A 19,078-nucleotide genomic window follows, 5' to 3' on the forward strand; every position below is an offset into this window, starting at 1 on the left:
TCTCTGAGCATTATGTGAAAATCATCACATGAAGTTCTATAAAACTTTACAGTTATTTCTGGTGTAGTCTGACTTTACTTTCTACACATAAATAACTAGAAAAAAATAAAAACTTACGCCGATAAAAGTTGAGATTTTCACTGGACTTTTGCAGTTTTTAACCTTCTTGTCTCCAGAACACAAAAGGCTATCCATGTGATTTTCACTTCAAACGAATTAGAAATGATTGAATAGCAAAACAATGCCAGTTTCAGGTGTTTAAGTTGACCACCATAATTATTAAGAATTTTTAAATATATAAGTGTGTTTAAAAAAAATAGCAAGATTTTCAGTTACTGCTTAATAACTCTTTAACAGTTTATCATATTAAAAATCCAATCCCTCTTTTTTGAATGCTCATTTTATAACAAACAAAAGATCATATTCAGTTTTTGTCTAGGGCAAATAATTGATCAAATAAATAATTTTTGATGAGATCCATGCTTGAGCTGGTGTAATGAAAGTCTTTTGAGATTATGACTGTGGAGCACCCTACATGCTCTGTAACATTTCAGTGTTGTTATTACAATAGAGATAATTATTATTTCTGTTCTAGAAAAATTTCTTTGCTGTAAAATTACTTTTTTCTCTAAACCTTACACTTAATTTTACAGTAAAGTTTCTCATGGGCTTAAAAAGCTCAGAAGAACAAGATCCTAAATAATGCAAAAAAACCTGTTTTTATTTCTGCCACGATTAGATCACAAGTGTCAGATTTACTTTTTATTTATTTTACTCATGTAGTGTACATTTTATCACTCTTCTGGGAAAAGCTGGGTAGAACAGGTAATAAAGTATATATATTTTTGCTGTTTATACATTGCAATTTTTACTAGTACAGTATTAAACAGTTTATTCATATTTTCCTTTATAGGCAAAAATGGTAGTTTTCATATTTTGTTATTCGTTGCATTAAGATAATGTTTCAAAGGACCACAACACAAAGCAGGGCCTTTCCAGAAAATTATTTTAATTCAAAGGTTTATTTACAGTTTATTGGTCATTTGTAGAGACAAGTTTCTGTTCTATTTTATGCTGGTTTTTCTTCATTATTATTTGCATATTTGTTGCCCTTCCAGCATAAGTTAAATAAGATTGATTCAGAAAATTCACCAGGCAATTGCATGTGTCAGACAAAGTAGACATAGTTAGACTACAAAGATTTAATTTCCAAGTAGTCGTCAACAATTTTTGACACACTCATTATAACATTTACCATGGCTTCTGCTGTTTTATACCTTTAGTTTAGGTTTGTAGTGATCCACATTTTACTAACTAAAATACTTATTTTGGTGGAAAGCCTTCTTAGATGTACTAAAATTGAATTGATTTTTCATGTCATTGACCATACCATACCATTTTTCTAAGCTCAGTTACTCCTGAGTAGGGTCACGGGGGTCCCAATAAACATAGGTGCAAGGTAGGAAGAAATCTCTAGACAGGGCACCAGTCCATTGCAGGGGTCCATTGCACTTGCACACACCCACTAGGACCAATGCTTATGTCAAAAATCTGCCTTTTTTTTTTTTTTTACTAATTCACACCACTATTGTCAATGAATAGTGCCTGTTCTTTTTTCCAGATTCCAAATGTTACACTTGGTCAGGTTAAAAAAAAAAAGATTCATTCATATTTCTAAAATACATTTTATATAATATTCTTTCTAAATGCAAATAAAAAAAGTTTTGACTATAAAAAGATTGATTATACCTTGCAATAACATGACCTAAAAATGAGGGCTTAGCAGTTTGTCAGGTTGTACAAAACACATATTTTTAAATAAAAACAATGTAAATTTCAAACAAATTAATAAACAGAAAATATTATCCACTAATAAGAAACATTGTTTATTATGAATTGCATGAACATTCATATTATATCATAGTATATTATCTATATATATAATTCACTAAGGCAAGACAACCATGGAAAGCAGCGTGGATTCACTAAGCTGCCGACAAGTAAGACACCTATGACGCACGCAGGGAGGAGCCACGCCCACCAACTCCAAGACCATTGGATACGACGAGAACTCGCAGAGCCACGCCCACCAACTCGGGCGACGACACAGAAAGAACGGCGTCATTTATATTCGTCTGTCGTAGAGGCCTCATGTACCTCCGAGCCACCTTGACTGTTCATAGAGGCATGTTTCTCATGGGAGGTGAGTCGCCATATGCAGCGTGTAAAACAGTTTTCGAGGGTATCCCATGGGATGCTTAAAACAATCCTTTACAACTGAGGTTAAAACACAATGAAGTAAGCAGTCTTTAAAAACCGAATTTTCGATTACGGCGCACGACCGTGTGCACCATAGCAAACTGTTTTACACGCTACATAAAGCAATTTGCATCCGCGACAAACATGCGTCTTCTTCACTCATGGACAATTATATGTTGCTCTCCCCAGAGTTCCATCTTTTCATTCACTTTCTGTTGTATCCTCAAACCCTTCCTTTTTAGACAACTGTGTCTTTCCAGAAGTGTTCAACCATCAATAAATAATTATGCGGCGTTTGTTATGCCGCGGGTTCACTATTGTGTTGCATTTTGCTCTCTCCAGAGTTCCATCTTTTCATTCACTTACTGTTGTATTCTCACACCAACCCGTTTTAGACAACCGTATCTTTCCAGAAGTGTTTAGCATTCAAAAAATAATTATGCATGAGATTGAGAGTGTGTTTACCCGGCACAGAGAGGCATGGGTAAGCCGTTGATTCCCCATTCAGGCTGCAAACCGTGGAATTCCCACTAAGTGCGACTCATACGCTCCCACTGGTTGCGTCCCTACCCTTTGTGCACACCCCCCTCCCACCGCGCTACTACCGTGGTCGGGTGTCTTGGTGGATTATATTTAGAAAAGCAGCCAACGACTCAAGTGACGAGTTGGAGGTGGGCACATGAGCGGGCAGTACATACTGAACGAGAATTCAGCAGACTAGCATGACGAATGGACGTCCTTCTCCTCTCCTCTCGTTCCACACTCCGCGCCGTGCACCCCCATCCCTTCGTCTGGCAAGAGAAGGCGCAACTGTGGTCCGCCAGTTTTCTGTCATGGACGATTGTGTGTTGGTTCGTTCCGTGCATTGTTACAATGTTGCTTTTCTTGCTGATTTATTACATTACCAATTTTTCAAATGTTAATTTTCTCCCTGTGCTTAAAAATCATTAAAAAACGGCCTGATTATGCGCCGTATGGTACGCCGCGGGTTGGCTAGTAACTGATAATTCGTGCAGTAAAAAGAGTAACTTTGCCTTTAAGATGAATGTAAAACAACAACAATAACAACAGAAGAAAAATTAAACTTGTTTTGCAGTACTATGCAAATATCTTTCTGGATTTTACATAATGCAGTTAACCCACTTTATCTGACTCTTCTTCATCCAAGTTTTCAGTATAATGCCAGATTTCCTGCAGGCGACAAATAGTTTATTGTATCTATCTATGGCTCTTGTTGTTGTTGTATTTTATATAACTGCGGCTCTGTCATCTTCGGCCCAGGGTCGCTGCAAGTGGTGGCTGGAGGAGGGCGATTTCGCTGCCTGCAGTGTAGTGTCCCTCGGGCGGCTACCGGCGGCAATCAGTTTCACTGCCCACCCACCACACGCGGCTGCCCTGTTCATTCTCGGTGGGCAGCTGGTAATGCTGCAATGCGGCAGGGGTTAGCATTGTAGTGTGCATCGAATGGCTGCCTATTGAATGGGGGGGCAATTCACTACCCGTCTCTGGCCGCACCGTGTTCGTTCTCAGTGGGCGGACACTGCAGGCAGCATACTGTAGTGGAGGTGACTGTGAGGTGGGCTGGTGATGAACTGCCCCTCGATGCCCCCATTCATTCTCAATAGCAAGCCAGCTTGTACTGTTACATACATAGCAGGAAGTTGTCTCTTGTCAGTACATCAGACGTGTTGACTACTGGTGCCTTCCTGCTGTGATAGCGTGTACAGTGCTGTGCAGAAGAGCTCATCTCAATCTTTTGTCTTCACTCTTCAACAATGTCTCTGAAACACAAATCTGATACAAGTGCTGGTGATACAGTAAAGAAGAGAAAAACCATCACCTTTGAAAATAAAGTAGAAATAATAAAAAGGTCAGAGACAGGTGAATTCATCATTCATTAATGGAGCACTTGGTTAGTCGGTCAACAGTACCATTTATTAAATTTATGTACCTGCTCCGACTTACATACAAATTCAACTTAAGTACAGACCTACAGTCCCTATCTCGTACATAACCCGGGGACTGCCTGAGTATATATAATATAATTTTTTTATACCCAATAATTCAGTATCTGGACTGTTCTTTGCTGTAAGGCACATTTTATTAAACCCGCTTCTGAAAAAATTTTGAAAGCTACACTGCTTATGTAAATAAACCTATTGCTGTTGGTACTCACATGCTCCCATCCAGCTCCTATATTTTACTATGATGCGTTTGTGCTTTGCCTGTATTTGTCAATAAATGTCTCATAATATATCTCCAAAAAAATGAAAGCAATTGAAACCACAGCATACAGTAGTTCTTTGTGTGACAAGTCAGTCACATTTCTGTTTGAGATAAGTCAGTCCACTGTGCTGGTTGGCCTAGGAGGCATACCTTTTTTTCCACATGAGAATGGTGAACATCAGGTTTATCAGTCATATCCTGAACATAGACTAACGTTTAGAAATATTCCCATTGACGACCTGATACCAAAAACTATAGTGATGATGCCAGTTTCTGTAATCTATTTTTCAACCCAAATAGGAACATAAAATGATTGATCAGTAGTTTATATTAAAACAAAATACACAGAACGTAAAAATGTAATTGTAGAATTTCCTTTCTATTAACTTGTGTGTTTTTTTTTTTTTGTTTTTTTCAACCATTTTTAAATATTACATTAATCAGAAACATCTAGTTAGTGAAACTATTTGCCAGGGTTCATTTTGCTAATGTATTCTGCTTGTAATCTATTCCAGACTAAGTTATAAAAGTGTACCAATTATAATTTTTCAAATAATTGTCTTCAGCATTTAATTAAGTATAAATAGAACAGCAACACGATTGTTTTTAAAAACCATACAGTATTACCAGTATTCAGTAGAAATGTTTTAACTCTTCAAATTACATTATGATTACAAATACATTATTTGGAACATTCATTACACAAATACTGTAAAATGTTTGGTTTTGACTAGAAAAAAAAATTGTATACTATAATTCCTGTAAAATGTATTTGTTATAAATTGTTATTTATATATATATATATTGTAAATGTTTGAATGGTCAGGACTATAATAACCGCTCATTAGGTATTCTCAGGGACCAGATGTTAATATTTGTGTCCTGGCAGAGTTTCCAAAATTGTAGATAATGAAGCATCCCTGGAAATAACAGTTTCAGAGATGATGGTTGTCAGCGGAGAGGCATATTGGCTTTAGCACAGACACCTGACCGCTGCAGGATTCTCTGGCTCTTGTTGTATACAGTAGATAGTAATTCAGATCTACATAGAAACCTAGGGGTGGTTTATCATGGAAGTTATCAGCAGTTTGATGGAATGTACTTGACCCTGAAAGCGATTTAATGCTGGGGACCAGTAGTAGTCCCAGAAGAATAATAGCTATTCCAGTGCCCAGATAGATGTGACTAGAGTTGGGAGTGGAGTGGTAGCAAGGGCTTATTTGGTAGGGAGGAAGAGAAGTGGTGAGTTACTGGTTGGAAATTTGGTCAGTACAAGGGCTGCTCCATCACAACCATTTGTTTGTCTTAGTAATCCCCAGAGTGGCTAAGGATTGTATTATTTAGTTTATTGTTGTTTATTTTATTACTCACTTTGATTAAAAAAAAAACTTTTATTTTTGGTAATAACACACCAACTTTTCCTTTTACATGGACTTTCCTGTATTAATATTAATTACAATCCTATTCAGAAACATGTAATAGTAAATACTGTACATCAAAGATATTTTTGAAAAATAATTTTCTGAATTGTATTGACTAGACTTTCAATAGTATTTGATGAACTACTGGAATTTTAAGTTGAATGCAGTGGCATTTTATATAATTTTGTTTTTATGTGTGTTTAATGGACATAAGTATCCCAAAAGTTTCTTTATACAATATATTTAAAAATGTGACAAAAATTTAAATGTGATCTGGGTGAGTGGTTTAGTAAATGTAATGATTGACTTTAATGATTGTTATGCTGCATATCCCTCAATCAAACTTGTTTGCATGTTTCCATTAGTTTCCATTATTTCATTATAGAATATTCTGTTTGTTAATGAGGTTTTATCCCCTAAATAAATACTATTCAGGGTGTTGAATGGATTTTAAAATTTTAATAAAATAATTTACAAGATTAATTTATAGCGGTAGGATATATTTTTGTTTTGAAATTTATGAATAGGTCACTTTTTAAGACTTATTCTTTAAATTTAAGGTAGTCACGGAACTTGGACAATTTGAAAAAAAGAAGATGCTGAAGTCTCTACTCAAAGGAAACAAGCAAGGTGTGGCCTTTCGTGGAGCCTTTCTGAGCAAAAAGAGTCTTGACAATATCAAACATCATAATCCAGGAATTTCATACCCTATCCTTGTGTGGTGGTCACCACTTACTGGTGAGACTGGCAGAATAGGCAAATGTGGAGAAGACACGTGTTTCTTCACTATTAATCAAACCTTTTATAATCATAAGATGACTCAGGCATTCTTGTTTTATGGTAAGTATGGTTCATTGTGTGCTTCTTCCATTTAAATATATACCAACAGCTGAGAATAGGTCAAATTGAAGACTTGAAGTCTCACATTACAGTAGTTTAGATTTCTGGTCAACTCAGGAAATTTTATACTATGGGTGATTTGAACTATTATCAATTATGGTCTTGCATTTAATATGCTTGACTATCTTTCTGTGGGTTGGGCTTAAGCATATTATAGAAACATTCTACAAATTTTCTATTCTTTGTCTGTTCATTATGGTTGCCATTCTCCTCATCTTCTACTTGCAGACTTTCAAGCAATCTTTTTTTGGGGGAACATACACTGTTCAGATCTAAACACTAGCGTAGAGTCGCTTGCGTACTGAGGAGTCTATACCTGTAGGTGGAAGCTGGCGTCACTGTACTTTGTATATAAGAGCCAGATCGAATGTTATTTACTTATTTTCCTTGGTTTAGTTACTTCCTACAGCGTAAAGTCACAAGCAGACTGCAGAGCTATAGTGTGTCTTTATGTGAAAACAGCAGTGTCACGGGGATGTAGGATCGTGAACACGACTGAGAGAATAAAACTGAATAAAAAAAAAAAACAAAGCAAAGCTAACTGACTGTTACAGACTGAAATCAAATGTATGTTTTTATTCTAAAATAGCTAGAATAAGAGCAGCTCACTTCTCAAAACGGACTTGTCCGGGATCGAACCCGTGAAGTTTTGATTACCAGTCAACAGTTGATACCGTTGCACCACCGAAGCGGTCGTAGTAAATGCGTGTCAATGTCGCACCCTAACACAGGTTCTTTTTCTGCAGTTATATTCTTGAATAGGAGCACACTTGTTCTGTTATATTTGTACCTTTTGTGAAAGTGTTTATTTGATATTTGGAAATCTGGCTTAACACATTATACACTTCATGTCTACATTTTGTCAATTGTTACTAAAACATGAAAAAGTTTCTTTTTTAACAATGTGTTTACTGTACATAGATTGTTCTACAAGTTTTTTCGTGGGCTCTGGTAATTCTAGTGTTAATGAAAGATACAGAATTAATGCACACAACAACTTCACTAAGCAGACAGCCTCTCCAGCAAGTTGGCAAAGTAGTTTTTAACAACTTTTCCAGCAGCTTGATACTAGACACAATGAAAGGGAAATTTTATTTGAGTACCATAATTAAATTTTGTCAAAAACAAGGTATTCACTCCTACAAATTCCATTAATTCCTAATTGTGTTTGCAAGCAGGTATTGGTTTGAAATTTGAATGTCCTGAAAGTACTGCTTTAATTTATTGTGGTTACAAAACTGTGTCCTTGTGTCCTCTGCGCAAAAAAAAAAAAAAGTGGTTTCTTTTGCTTGCAGTTTACTCTTTAAGAGCAATCCATGTGCTTAGCCTTTCAATAAAATGTCTAATTCACGCTTTCAATAGAAATACATTTTAAACATCTTTCAGTGTTCCAAATATGGAAAGAAAGCATCTGTTAGCAGCATTTCAAAGTGACAGTCATATAGTATAGTCAAAATATGTTCATTGCTGTTTAGGGTGACTCATGGTTTTAAAGAGTCAGATTGCACAAAATAGTATTTTTAAATGGGATAAATACCATACATCTGTTCTTTTAACAATACATTTTGTGAAAGAAAAATTTAAAACATTTGTAAGATGATAGCTTAGCACAAAGTTTAGGTTCCTTTTTAACAGGCAACACGTGCAAGCTAAGTCACTTCCCAACTTTGATAAATAAACACTAGATGGAAGCACATGACTTGATGTCTTCATTTTCATTAAAAAGACATTGGTTTCATATTCCATATAGATAGATACTTTATTAATCCCAAGGGGAAATTCACATATGGTTTTAGACTGGCAATGCCTATGCACCCTTAACCAGATTTGTTATTTTTTGAGTTAACATTGAGTTGTCTCCCTCAGACTTGAAAGTGTCTTGATTGTTAATAAAAATGTACATACTATATTCTTTGTATTCAAGTATACCAACCCTTATAATTGTCTAAGGTTCTGTATATTTGCCAGCCTAACTTGAAATTATGTTCCTTTTAAAAATAATATCTTCCTTGATGTTAAAATGTTTTTGTCTTGAAAATCTAACAGTGTGTTTTATGTGGCATTTTTTTATTAACATTAGCTGTGATGAATGACTTTTAAAATTTGTCACTTAATATACCTATAACTGATTAGAATTAAGTTACAACTTCAAAACAGATAAGTTTTGAGAATAAACAGATAAGGTTTAACAACCTTAATTAGTTTCTTTGGACATGATGTTCATCATCTTTCTCTTGTTTCATTTAACTCCTATGGAAAATTGTATTGTGGGTATATTTAAGATGATTTTACTGTTGCTACAGTTTCAGTATTTTAGTTATAGCCCAGGGGTACACAACTCTGGTCCTTGACAATTCTAAAATACCCTTGCTTTTTATTCATGCTCAGCTCTTCGTAGCTTAATTACCCTAATTATATGCTTAATTGGATCAATACGGGGCATTTGGAGGCACACACATTATTTTAAACATAAGGTGTCTTTAATCAAATGCATTTTTAAAATGATGACCAGTGGAAGAAAATAGCAGAAAAAAAGTACATATGAAAGATTCTTAATTAATAATTGATAAGGTGAAATGCCAAATTGTAATTTGAACACATTAAATTAATTAATAAAGATTTACAATATGGAATTAGCTATTGGAATTTAAGAAATGAATAATGATAATTTGATAAGTTAGTCACACTTGGATATTTGTAGATTTTATCACAAAGACTTGACATTTAAGTGCTTAAACTGTTGCACCCTGCAGCATGGTGATACAGTTGTAATTGTTAATGCCTCATAGCTTTTGAATTTTAGCCCTGATACTGTCTGTGAGGAGTTTGACTGCACCCCATTGTTTGTGTTATTTCTTTATCTTTTTTTGGACACTTCTCATTAGTATAGTAAAGTGAAGCAGAGTAAAGCAACTGATGAAAGAATGTAAAATTTAAAGGTCATAGATAATGATCATTAAAGGATTGTTTATTGTAGGTTTATGTTTGCTGTTCAAAGATCATTGGCTACAGAAAATGTACTTAGATGGATTTACAATTTTATTTGATCATAGTATTGATTGTGAATGGCAATCACAGGCAGTAAAAGAGTTTTTTTATAGACAAGAAACATAGCTACACCTCACAGATCCTATAGTATGTACAGGCAGGATATACTGAGGTGCTTCTTTTCCTGAAATACAGTGCCTCATCGTGGCTTTATAGTTGAGGACAGAGTGGCTTCTTAGATAAACAGTAAAACCACATTTTCCTTATGCTGTGTCCTTATTTCACAATTTAATTTGATGTGTTTGTATTGAAAAATGCATGAAAAATAATCATGTTGTTCTATTGTGTATTTATTATCATTTTGAATCCTCTTATTTCAGTATACATTTAAGGTGTGCAGAGTCTGTACTGGCAGCAACATGTGGCCAGTTCACTTTTTTCCAGGCCATTTTACATTCATCAATCATCCTAAACTAAAAGCCTTTGGACATGTTAGAAAACTGGAGTGGCCACAGGAAACCCACGTAAACACGGGGAGAATGTGTAATCTCAATTCAATCAGTGACTGGTCAGGAATTTGAACCAAGCACTTTGGAGCTCTCAAGACATTAATGCGAACCATTCTATTACCATGCAGCCTTTTTACTCTCTAATACCCACTGAATTTTACTACGTAAGTCCAACAGTGAGATTTTTACATGGCGAAACCAAACACTGATTGATGTTTTAAGTTCAAAGTTTGAATCCAGCATTTTTGTTAAAGTTTAAATTAATACTGTTTGTAGTAAGAAATTCTCCATCTGTCAATTTTTCAAACGGCTTATTCAGTTTAGGGTCACAGGGAGCTGGTATCTTTCCTGGCAACACTGAGCAGAAGGTAAAAATCAAACCTGAGAAGAAAATTATTTTAATTGTACTTACAGCAGAAGAGGATAGTATTCATACAAGTTGCTTTAGATAAAGAAAATATTTTTATTCTTTTAGGTTTTTTCTTTTTTTGACTACTCTTGTATATTGATAAAATCTTTCACATGTATTTGTTTGTCATTTAAGGTACTGGCAAGTGTACTGCATTTTTTTACTGAGGCATAGTAAACTGGCTTTCTTGAAGGATAAATATACTTTACCACTAGGTAGCATTTGAAGACTCTGTAACTAGCAAAATGGGAAGTAAAGAGAATTTTGTCTCTCACTGTTTATAAAATAGTTTTTTGCTTCAGTTTCACTTCTTTTTTTGGTTAGCATATTTTAACATTATCTGCTCCTCTTATTACTTTATAAGAGTAGATCTGATATAGGATGATAATATATTAAAATAATTCAATCCATTCCTTTCCCCAGTATATAAATATTCTTTGATCCTAACTTTGAATGGGTTATTGTTAATATATACAATTAGTTGTATATTCTAAAATTGAATTTTTACTACCGGTTGTATTTTTTTTTTCTATTGTGAGGGCACTATGTTGTTATGCAACAGTTCTTTAATGTCATATATTGCATTTTTCTAGTTAAAACAGTTTAATTACTTAATGTTAAACATATTATAAAACAAAAGTCATAGTTCAGTGGCAGTAACTTTAATGATAAAGCTTTATCAATTATTATCATCACAGATTTAAAAGCCATTTTCAAGGTTTACCCAGGTTAGACAATTGTCCTCCAAATCTTTCACCTTCCATGGTCCTGGCCATTTTTTTGGGGTGAGACATATTCTTTTCGTATTATCAGATACAACCTCTAAATAACGTCTTTTTTGACCCCGTAATATAGATTCATGTTTTGATAATTGTTTGTAAATTGTCGCTTAAGAAATAATTAGTGACTTAAAAAACTGTTATTTAAACATCATTGTAAATATCCCAAAGTTTTAGGAACGCTATCACTGATAAGAACTTTTTGTTAAGTGTTTCTTTGGGGAGTGGTATTTGTGGTGGGGAGTTGGAGGCATTCCTCAGTCTACTTCCAATTGGTTTCACAATTCAAGTTTTGCTAAAACTCTGTACAGTGTATTTGATGAGCCACCCCCTCCACAAAGGCCATAAGCTGTCCAGCTAGGCTGAGATGAAGAGGCAATAAGATTACCCTAGAGCTGGAATGAACTGGTATGAAGTAGGGAGTAGGCATATTGTGGATTATAGTTATTAGGATTGGTCATCGAATAAGGAGAGTCATGACGCTCCATTGGTCTGTGATCAGTACAAGTTTGTTCTCTCTATCTCTCTGTCTGCCATTTTCATCCATGAGTACAAAGCCAGGTCATGTTCATTCAAAGGCCATACTGGACCAGAGGCTAACATAAGACATAGCCACTGGTTAGTCTAAGTAAATTGAACAGAATATTACCCAGTTCATGTTATTATTATTATTTTGCCTACACTCATTTGAACTCTGCTTATTTTATTGGATATGTTATCTGTAATACATAAAAGTGTAACCTTTCTCTCCTGCCTGTTCTTTTACTCTCTGTTCTTGCCTGATGTTATATATGTAAAAGGGAAGGGTGTGAAGTGTTTAAGTACAGTACCTGACAGTACTAAGAGTATGGGATTTGACGTATTTTTATAAAGGTCCACATAATTAAGAGTATGAAGGGAAATACAAGGTCATCCTAGAACAAACAAAACAAAACAAACCCCTTCTTTAATTCACCTCCACCCCTTCAATCTTGGTGCACCTCGTAACCCTGTCATCCTCAGCCTTTCACACCACATATATAACCCACCTTGGTCTGCTTCTCCTCCATCTATCATCCCTATACCAAAGCTCTCTTTTTACTCAGTATTTGTCTTCCTCTCACTCCATGAAACTCCACATAACTGTCTGATTATTCTTCTCTCCATTCTTTCTGGTTTTGCTTCATATTTGACTTTCACCAGCCATGTTTCAGACCACAATAGTTTGCGGTCTTTTTTATTTTATTTTATTGATTTTATTGAAATCACACAACCTCCCTTACAAAAAAATCAATTTTTACAAAAATAAGATCAAAAACAAATCAACCCTTATCTCTAACAGTTTGCTGTCTTGAGCTTGCCTACCACACAATGCAAAAATGTTTGCTTTATATTGTAGATGTTTTCCATTGATGGTAAAGTAGTATTTACGGAAATGAGTTTTCCTATTTTTTTTTTTTTTTAAACTTGGCTTTAGAACAGACTAGATTCCTCATGGCTGATCACATTACTGTCACTTCACACTGTTAAGGCTAGCCCTTTAACAAATTCTTATAATGCCTGAGGCATTTTGTTAACAAGCTTGTCTTGCTTCTAGGCATGCATAACACTTTCTATGACAAGCATATTTTGATTTGATTAATGCTGCACAATGAGATACATGATTTGTTCCACAAATGCATTAGGAGCTTTAATGTTATTTCTATGCTTGATAAAAAATCTTAAAGCAACCATTTATTATTGTTAGTTACATACACTTACGTTAGGTAACCCACTGGTAGAATCAGCGAGCACTATTCATTATCCCAGCTGACAGAGCGGTACCCACAAGCAAGCCACACCAGCTCAACTTCAGCTGCTGCTTGGGGTAAGTTAACTCTTTAAAAAAAGACAAAAAGGCTTTTAATTTTAAGAGAATGTATGAGGAAAAAAATGAGTTATGTGGTATATTACCTTAAGACGTCAGCAGAGAGTTTAACACTCCATCAGGTATATCTTTCAAATGTTTTGTTTAAGTAATGTGAACTACAGTTAGTTGCATACCTCCACAACTAACAGTAGAACATCGAACAATGTAATTTGTACATCACTTGAATCTGCATCTGCTATCTATGTCTGTCTATATACTGAACACCAGAACAAGCCTATTTGGGTTATATTTTTGACCACCCAACATGGTAACGTATTGTTTAAAAGAACCTTTTTTATTTTATGTAGATTGTCTTTTATGTATACTACTAATGTATGTAATTGGAATTCTGTTATCCCTGTTATTTGTAATATGACTCACTGCTATAAACAAATATTGAAACACCAAGGTTATAACATTGATTAAGTAACTAAAAAAAAATAAAATGTTCCAACCTTCAAATTAATTAACCCAGTCCCCAAACACACCAGGCTGTTATGCTATGTGTGCATTTTCGAACTTATAAATGTGTCATGTGGCTCATTTTTTTGACCTATCTGCTATTACTATATTTGTTTTGTTTCCTTTGTCAATAGGTACAGACTTTAACATTAAAAGTCTCCCACTTCCTCGTAAACCAACACATCACTGGGCCCTGTTTCATGAAGAGTCTCCAAAAAACAACTATAAACTTTTCCATGAGCCAGCTATTACACTTTTTAATCACACTGCAACATTTAGCAATAACTCTCACATGCCTCTCACCACACAATACCTGAAAAGTGTACAGACTTTGACATCCCAAACTTATTTTGTTAATTTGTTGAAAAAGAAGAGTTTGCGACAGAAGCTGGCTCCATTGGTATATGTGCAGTCAGACTGCAATCCTCCATCTGATAGAGACAGCTATATTCAAGAGCTTATGAAGTACATTAAAGTAGACTCTTACGGGGAGTGTCTGCACAACAAAGACCTTCCTGCAGACCTTAACAGTTCCTTGGCAATGGACAGTGACCATTTTTTAAGGATCCTGGCAAAGTATAAGTTCAGTCTTGCTTTTGAGAATGCTGTTTGTGATGACTACATCACTGAAAAACTTTGGCGACCCCTCTTTCTTGGGGTGGTTCCTGTTTACTATGGGGCCCCCAATGTTGTGGACTGGCTGCCTAGTAATAAAAGTGCAATTTTTGTTAAAAATTTTTCTTCACCACAGGAACTGGCTGAGTATATTAAATATTTAGATGAAAATGACACTGCATATGAAGTTTACTTGAAGTGGAAAAAGAAAGGTGAAATATCAAACAAGAAACTCTTTTCTGAGATAAAGCGTCGCCGATGGGGTGTTCAGGATGTTTTCCAGGACAATTACATTGATGCATTTGAATGCATGGTTTGTAACAGAGTGTGGGAAAATGCCAAGAGGAAAGAGCAGGTAAGCCACAACTGGAGGTAATTCATTATAAACCAAAAACTAACAAGTTGCTTTATTGTAGCCTTTTTAGAAATCTCTGCAAAAATGTCTGAATAGATTGCCTTAAGGAATTAAGTATCACAGGCAAAGGCTTTGCATTATTTAGCAGTTGTTGCTTATTTTATAGATCTTACATCGAAACAGTCTGTTGAAGGTTCCAACACAGCAGTTGTGGCACCCTTTATAGACTAATCTTTCTTTCTACTAGTAATTTAAAGCAGGTGGTCCCAAGCTATGCCTGGTTAAGCACAAGTGCTCTTCTTCAGTATTTATGCTATTTGAATTGGTTTTGTTTTGTAGTTTATGGAGTTACAGATACCTAGATTGCAGATGAAGCCCAAGTGTTTGTTTATTGCAGTTTGAGCTGATGACAGTTTTCAAAGCAACTTGAAAACATTGAACCATAGTAAAATGTAGCATGCAGACATATATTAGAGAGGAAACGGATAGTGTGTGTCATGTAAAGCTACACTGAAGAAATAACTGTAACAATACTATAAAAAAGCACTAAAAATAACCATTAAAACAGGCAAGTAATTCTGCAATTATCTATTACTTTCATTTAGTATCAAAAGTGTACACATTCCAACATTTTTAGTGTTCCTGAATGTAATGGATAAACACACAGAACCAAGTCATTGGCCTAAATTTGGTTCCAGATATTAGTGGAAATGTGCAAAAAGAGTTAAAATATTGAAGAACAGCTGGCTCCATGTTTTTTTTCTGTTAAAAAGAATAGCACAGATGCACCAGAACACTGCAGGGAAAGATAAGAAGTCTCATAAAGTAATGAAACGCAATTACATTAAACCAAAAACCTCAGCTCAGTCCCATGTATATAAACTAGTGCCATGTTTTCACATGTTGATATGTTTACACACATTATCTTCATAAGCAACATTCACAGCTATATTTATTTTGATATTCTGGAATACCATTCCCTTTTCCTTCTAAGACTTTCCTGTATCACTTCTTCATATTATGATATTTTTATTCTTTATCTCTTCTGTTACATCAGGGTTTGGCTCCAATGTTATGGCAGGCTGAAGCACATCATCTTAGTTGCCCAGCTCCCAAAGCCTTCTCATTCTCAACAGATCACACCAAGCAGTCTCCACTACGTGAGATATGGTTACCAAGTTTTGAGCAGTCTAAGAAGGAAGCAATTGCACTCAGAGCACTGGTTGAGAGAAATAAAAATTTTACAACTCAAGAATTCTGGAAGCTGGTTTTTAAGAACTAAGTTGAGTTCAGGTTTTCGACCAGTGTGTTAACTACCACTTGCTGCACTTCAGGATAGCATGGCATGCCTGGAAAATCAATGTTAACACTCCTCTTCAAAGTGAAATATTTATGTGGCTTGTAATTGCCTATGAATTGATTTTACATAGCACAAGCCTGCCATACATAGCTTTGAAGCTGCTCATTGGGACTTTTTGACTTATAATAGAAGCATTTGTCCTTGGATTGTTTGTTCTGCACCTGTCTGACAACAGGAGTTCTGTTAGAGCATCACTAACTAATGACAGATAATGGATACAGTGTCTGCAAGCATTAGCAAATATGCTAGCAGACACATGGACTAGACATGTTTCCTAAGGAAGATTTTAATTAACATTTTTTAAGGAACATGTAAGTGGCTTTAAGATTTGTTATATCTTTTAATATGATGAAAATTTTATTTTGTATGCATATGTTTCCAGAATTTATATCAATAAAGAACCATTATAAAGACTTGTCATATGATTATCTAGACATAAGTGCAGATTTACTAGTATTTTAATGCGGTAGAACAAATTCAAGAGAAGTAAATATAATTTTTTCTGCACTTTAACACTGGAGTTTCCATCGGTAACAATATACAAGTAAGTAAATCATTTTTTCTCACCTTTATTTTTTGACAGTTGGATCTATATTATGATGAACAATTACATCTTTCTTTCTGTATTTGTGTCTTATTTATGTCAGTATTTGTATTTGATTATAGTATTTGACAGTCTAAATGTTGCTTGTTTAGAGCATTTGGAGCCTTGTTTAAATTAACCCTGAGTTTGAAAAGAAGCCTGATCCCATGTCCCCTGATCCCATGTCTGTGTGGAGTTTGCACATTCTCCCTTTGTCAGTGTGCCTACTCTGGCTTGTCATTCTTGCCTTGTACACTGTGATGGAAAGATGCATCCTTACGTTATTAAAAATCGTGCGGTATGGAAATATATTCTTGGTAATTACATGTGTCTGTATGTGTGCGTACTATCTTTGAAAACTGTATTTAATAGTACTTAATTGTAAATAATGTATTATTGTTACTCACACATGCATTAGTGGAAAAAACGCATGTGCATTAGTGGAAAAAAGTGCTGTATTGCTGCAGTACGTGGAATCTCCTGTGAGAGTAGAATCCCTAAACCAGGGATGGCCAACTCCCTACCCTGGAGAGCCTCAGTTCCTGCAGGTTTTTTCCAAAAGAGTTGCTTAATTAGAAGCTAGTTCTCGCCAATAATAGATCTTATTTAATTTCATGACTTGTTAGTGTTTTAACTCTACCATTTAATTTCATTCTTAAATCATAGATTTTTTTTCCTTTCTAATGATACATGTATCATCCAAGTGATTTGTGGCCTAAAATGGATGAGTAACTTTCAGTTCTTCACTTTCTCTTCAGTTTTCTTCTGAGTACTTATTTAAACGAAATCGTGAATGATGAATACACATGGGTGGAAATGGAGACAAGCTAGATGTAGAACTGCTGGTTCCGTTATCGTTTGCATCTTATTTCTAATAAGGAGCAGTTCAAACAGTGAATACACCTGCTTAAGACTAAGACAAGCAATTAAAGGTTCAAAATCTTAACAAGCGAGTCATGCAACAGGTGACACCTCAGCACAGTGCAAGTTCAGATGGAATGGAAACAGTGTGAGTTTTTTTTGTGGTGGCCGGAGTACCAGTTCTGCCGCCAACCCCTAGGATTTTCTCTGCAGGTTTTGAAGGGCCTACATGCAGGGCTGGATGCAGATTAATGTCATACCCAGGACAGAGCAATTGCAGGTTAAGGACCTTGCTCAAGGGCCCATTGAAGTAGAGTCACTTTTTCGTGTTTACGGGATTCAAACCGGCAACCTTCCGATTGTCAGTGCATATCCCTAGGAGGGATGTTACTAAGAGGGATGTTCAATAATTTATCTACCAGAGCATGAAAGAAAGTAGGAAGCATGTTGAAACAAGTCTGGGCATGTTGTGACATGTCTCAAGGTTACTCGTGCATAGCTCATGGCTCAATGCGAGTCTAACATTCCAAGAGACAGGATGTCAGGAGAGTTGTCATGCGAATCAAGTAAGTTTCTTCAAGAAAATGCGCTAGTTCACATGTCACGTCAATCAGAGGCTGCCATCCAAGAATGTGGGTTCCAGCAACTGAACCAACCACCCTACAGCCCTAAGCTGGTTCCCTCAGATTATTTCCTGTTCTGGGTTTTGAAGAAATCTTTGGACTGTGGTTTTCAAAGGATGAAGATGTCAAGGCAGCTGTGACACCCTGGATTGAAGGTCAAACAGAAGTTTTTTTTTCAAAGGGGTTAAAGTCATTGTAGGAATTAATGAGTGGATGAAGTGTTATGGAGCTCAAGGGAGTATATTGAAAAATAAAACACATTTTTTGAAAACTCTTTTCATTCCTACTGAGGTAGATAAATTATTGAGTGCCCCTCATATTTCTGAATTTATTATCAAGCCTGTAGCCAAAGTATAACAGTTAATGCTGTCGGATTTTCTGTAAATCCTACCAGAGTGCATGCAAAATTAGACTATTTCCTCTTTGTGACATAAACAATAACCTGAGTTAATTGTTTGCAGGGCAGCACGGTGGCACAGTGGTAGCAATGCTGCCTCGCAGTAAGGAACCTGGGTTCGCTTCCCGGGTCCTCCCTGCATGGAGTTTGCATGCTCTCCCCGTGTCTGCGTGGGTTTCCTCTGGGTGCTCCGGTTTCCTCCCACAGTCCAAAGACATGCATGTTAGGTACATTGGCAATCCTAAATTGTCCCTAGTGTGTGTTTGGTGTGGGTGTGGGTGTGGGTGTGTGTGTGTGTGTGTGTGTGTGTGTGTGTGCGCGCGCACGCCCTACGATGGGTTGGCGTCCTGCCCGGGATTTGTTCCTGCCTTGCGCCCTGTGTTGGCTGGGATTGGCTCCAGCAGACCTCTGTGACCCTGTAGTTAGGATATAGCGGGATGGAT

General features: G+C 35.8%; 1 protein-coding gene across 2 annotated transcripts in view; it reads left to right on the forward strand.

The window, feature by feature from the left end:
• The window catches only part of fut10 (fucosyltransferase 10), a 32,922-nt gene extending 16,338 nt beyond the window's left edge, over positions 1-16,584 (forward strand). Inside the window, exons 2-4 of one of the 2 annotated variants that reach the window (XM_039758769.1) lie at positions 6,467-6,746; positions 13,976-14,811; positions 15,869-16,584. In XM_039758769.1, the coding sequence (XP_039614703.1) occupies positions 6,467-6,746; positions 13,976-14,811; positions 15,869-16,093 (1,341 nt within the window). In that variant the 3' untranslated portion in view covers positions 16,094-16,584. The remainder of the gene's footprint in view (positions 1-6,466; positions 6,747-13,975; positions 14,812-15,868) is intronic. The other variant, XM_039758771.1, reaches the window with a different exon arrangement.
• The last annotated feature ends 2,494 nt before the right edge of the window (positions 16,585-19,078 follow it).

The sequence above is a fragment of the Polypterus senegalus genome, chromosome 7 (assembly GCF_016835505.1).
Source record: "Polypterus senegalus isolate Bchr_013 chromosome 7, ASM1683550v1, whole genome shotgun sequence".
Classification (NCBI taxonomy): Eukaryota; Metazoa; Chordata; class Cladistia; order Polypteriformes; family Polypteridae; genus Polypterus; species Polypterus senegalus.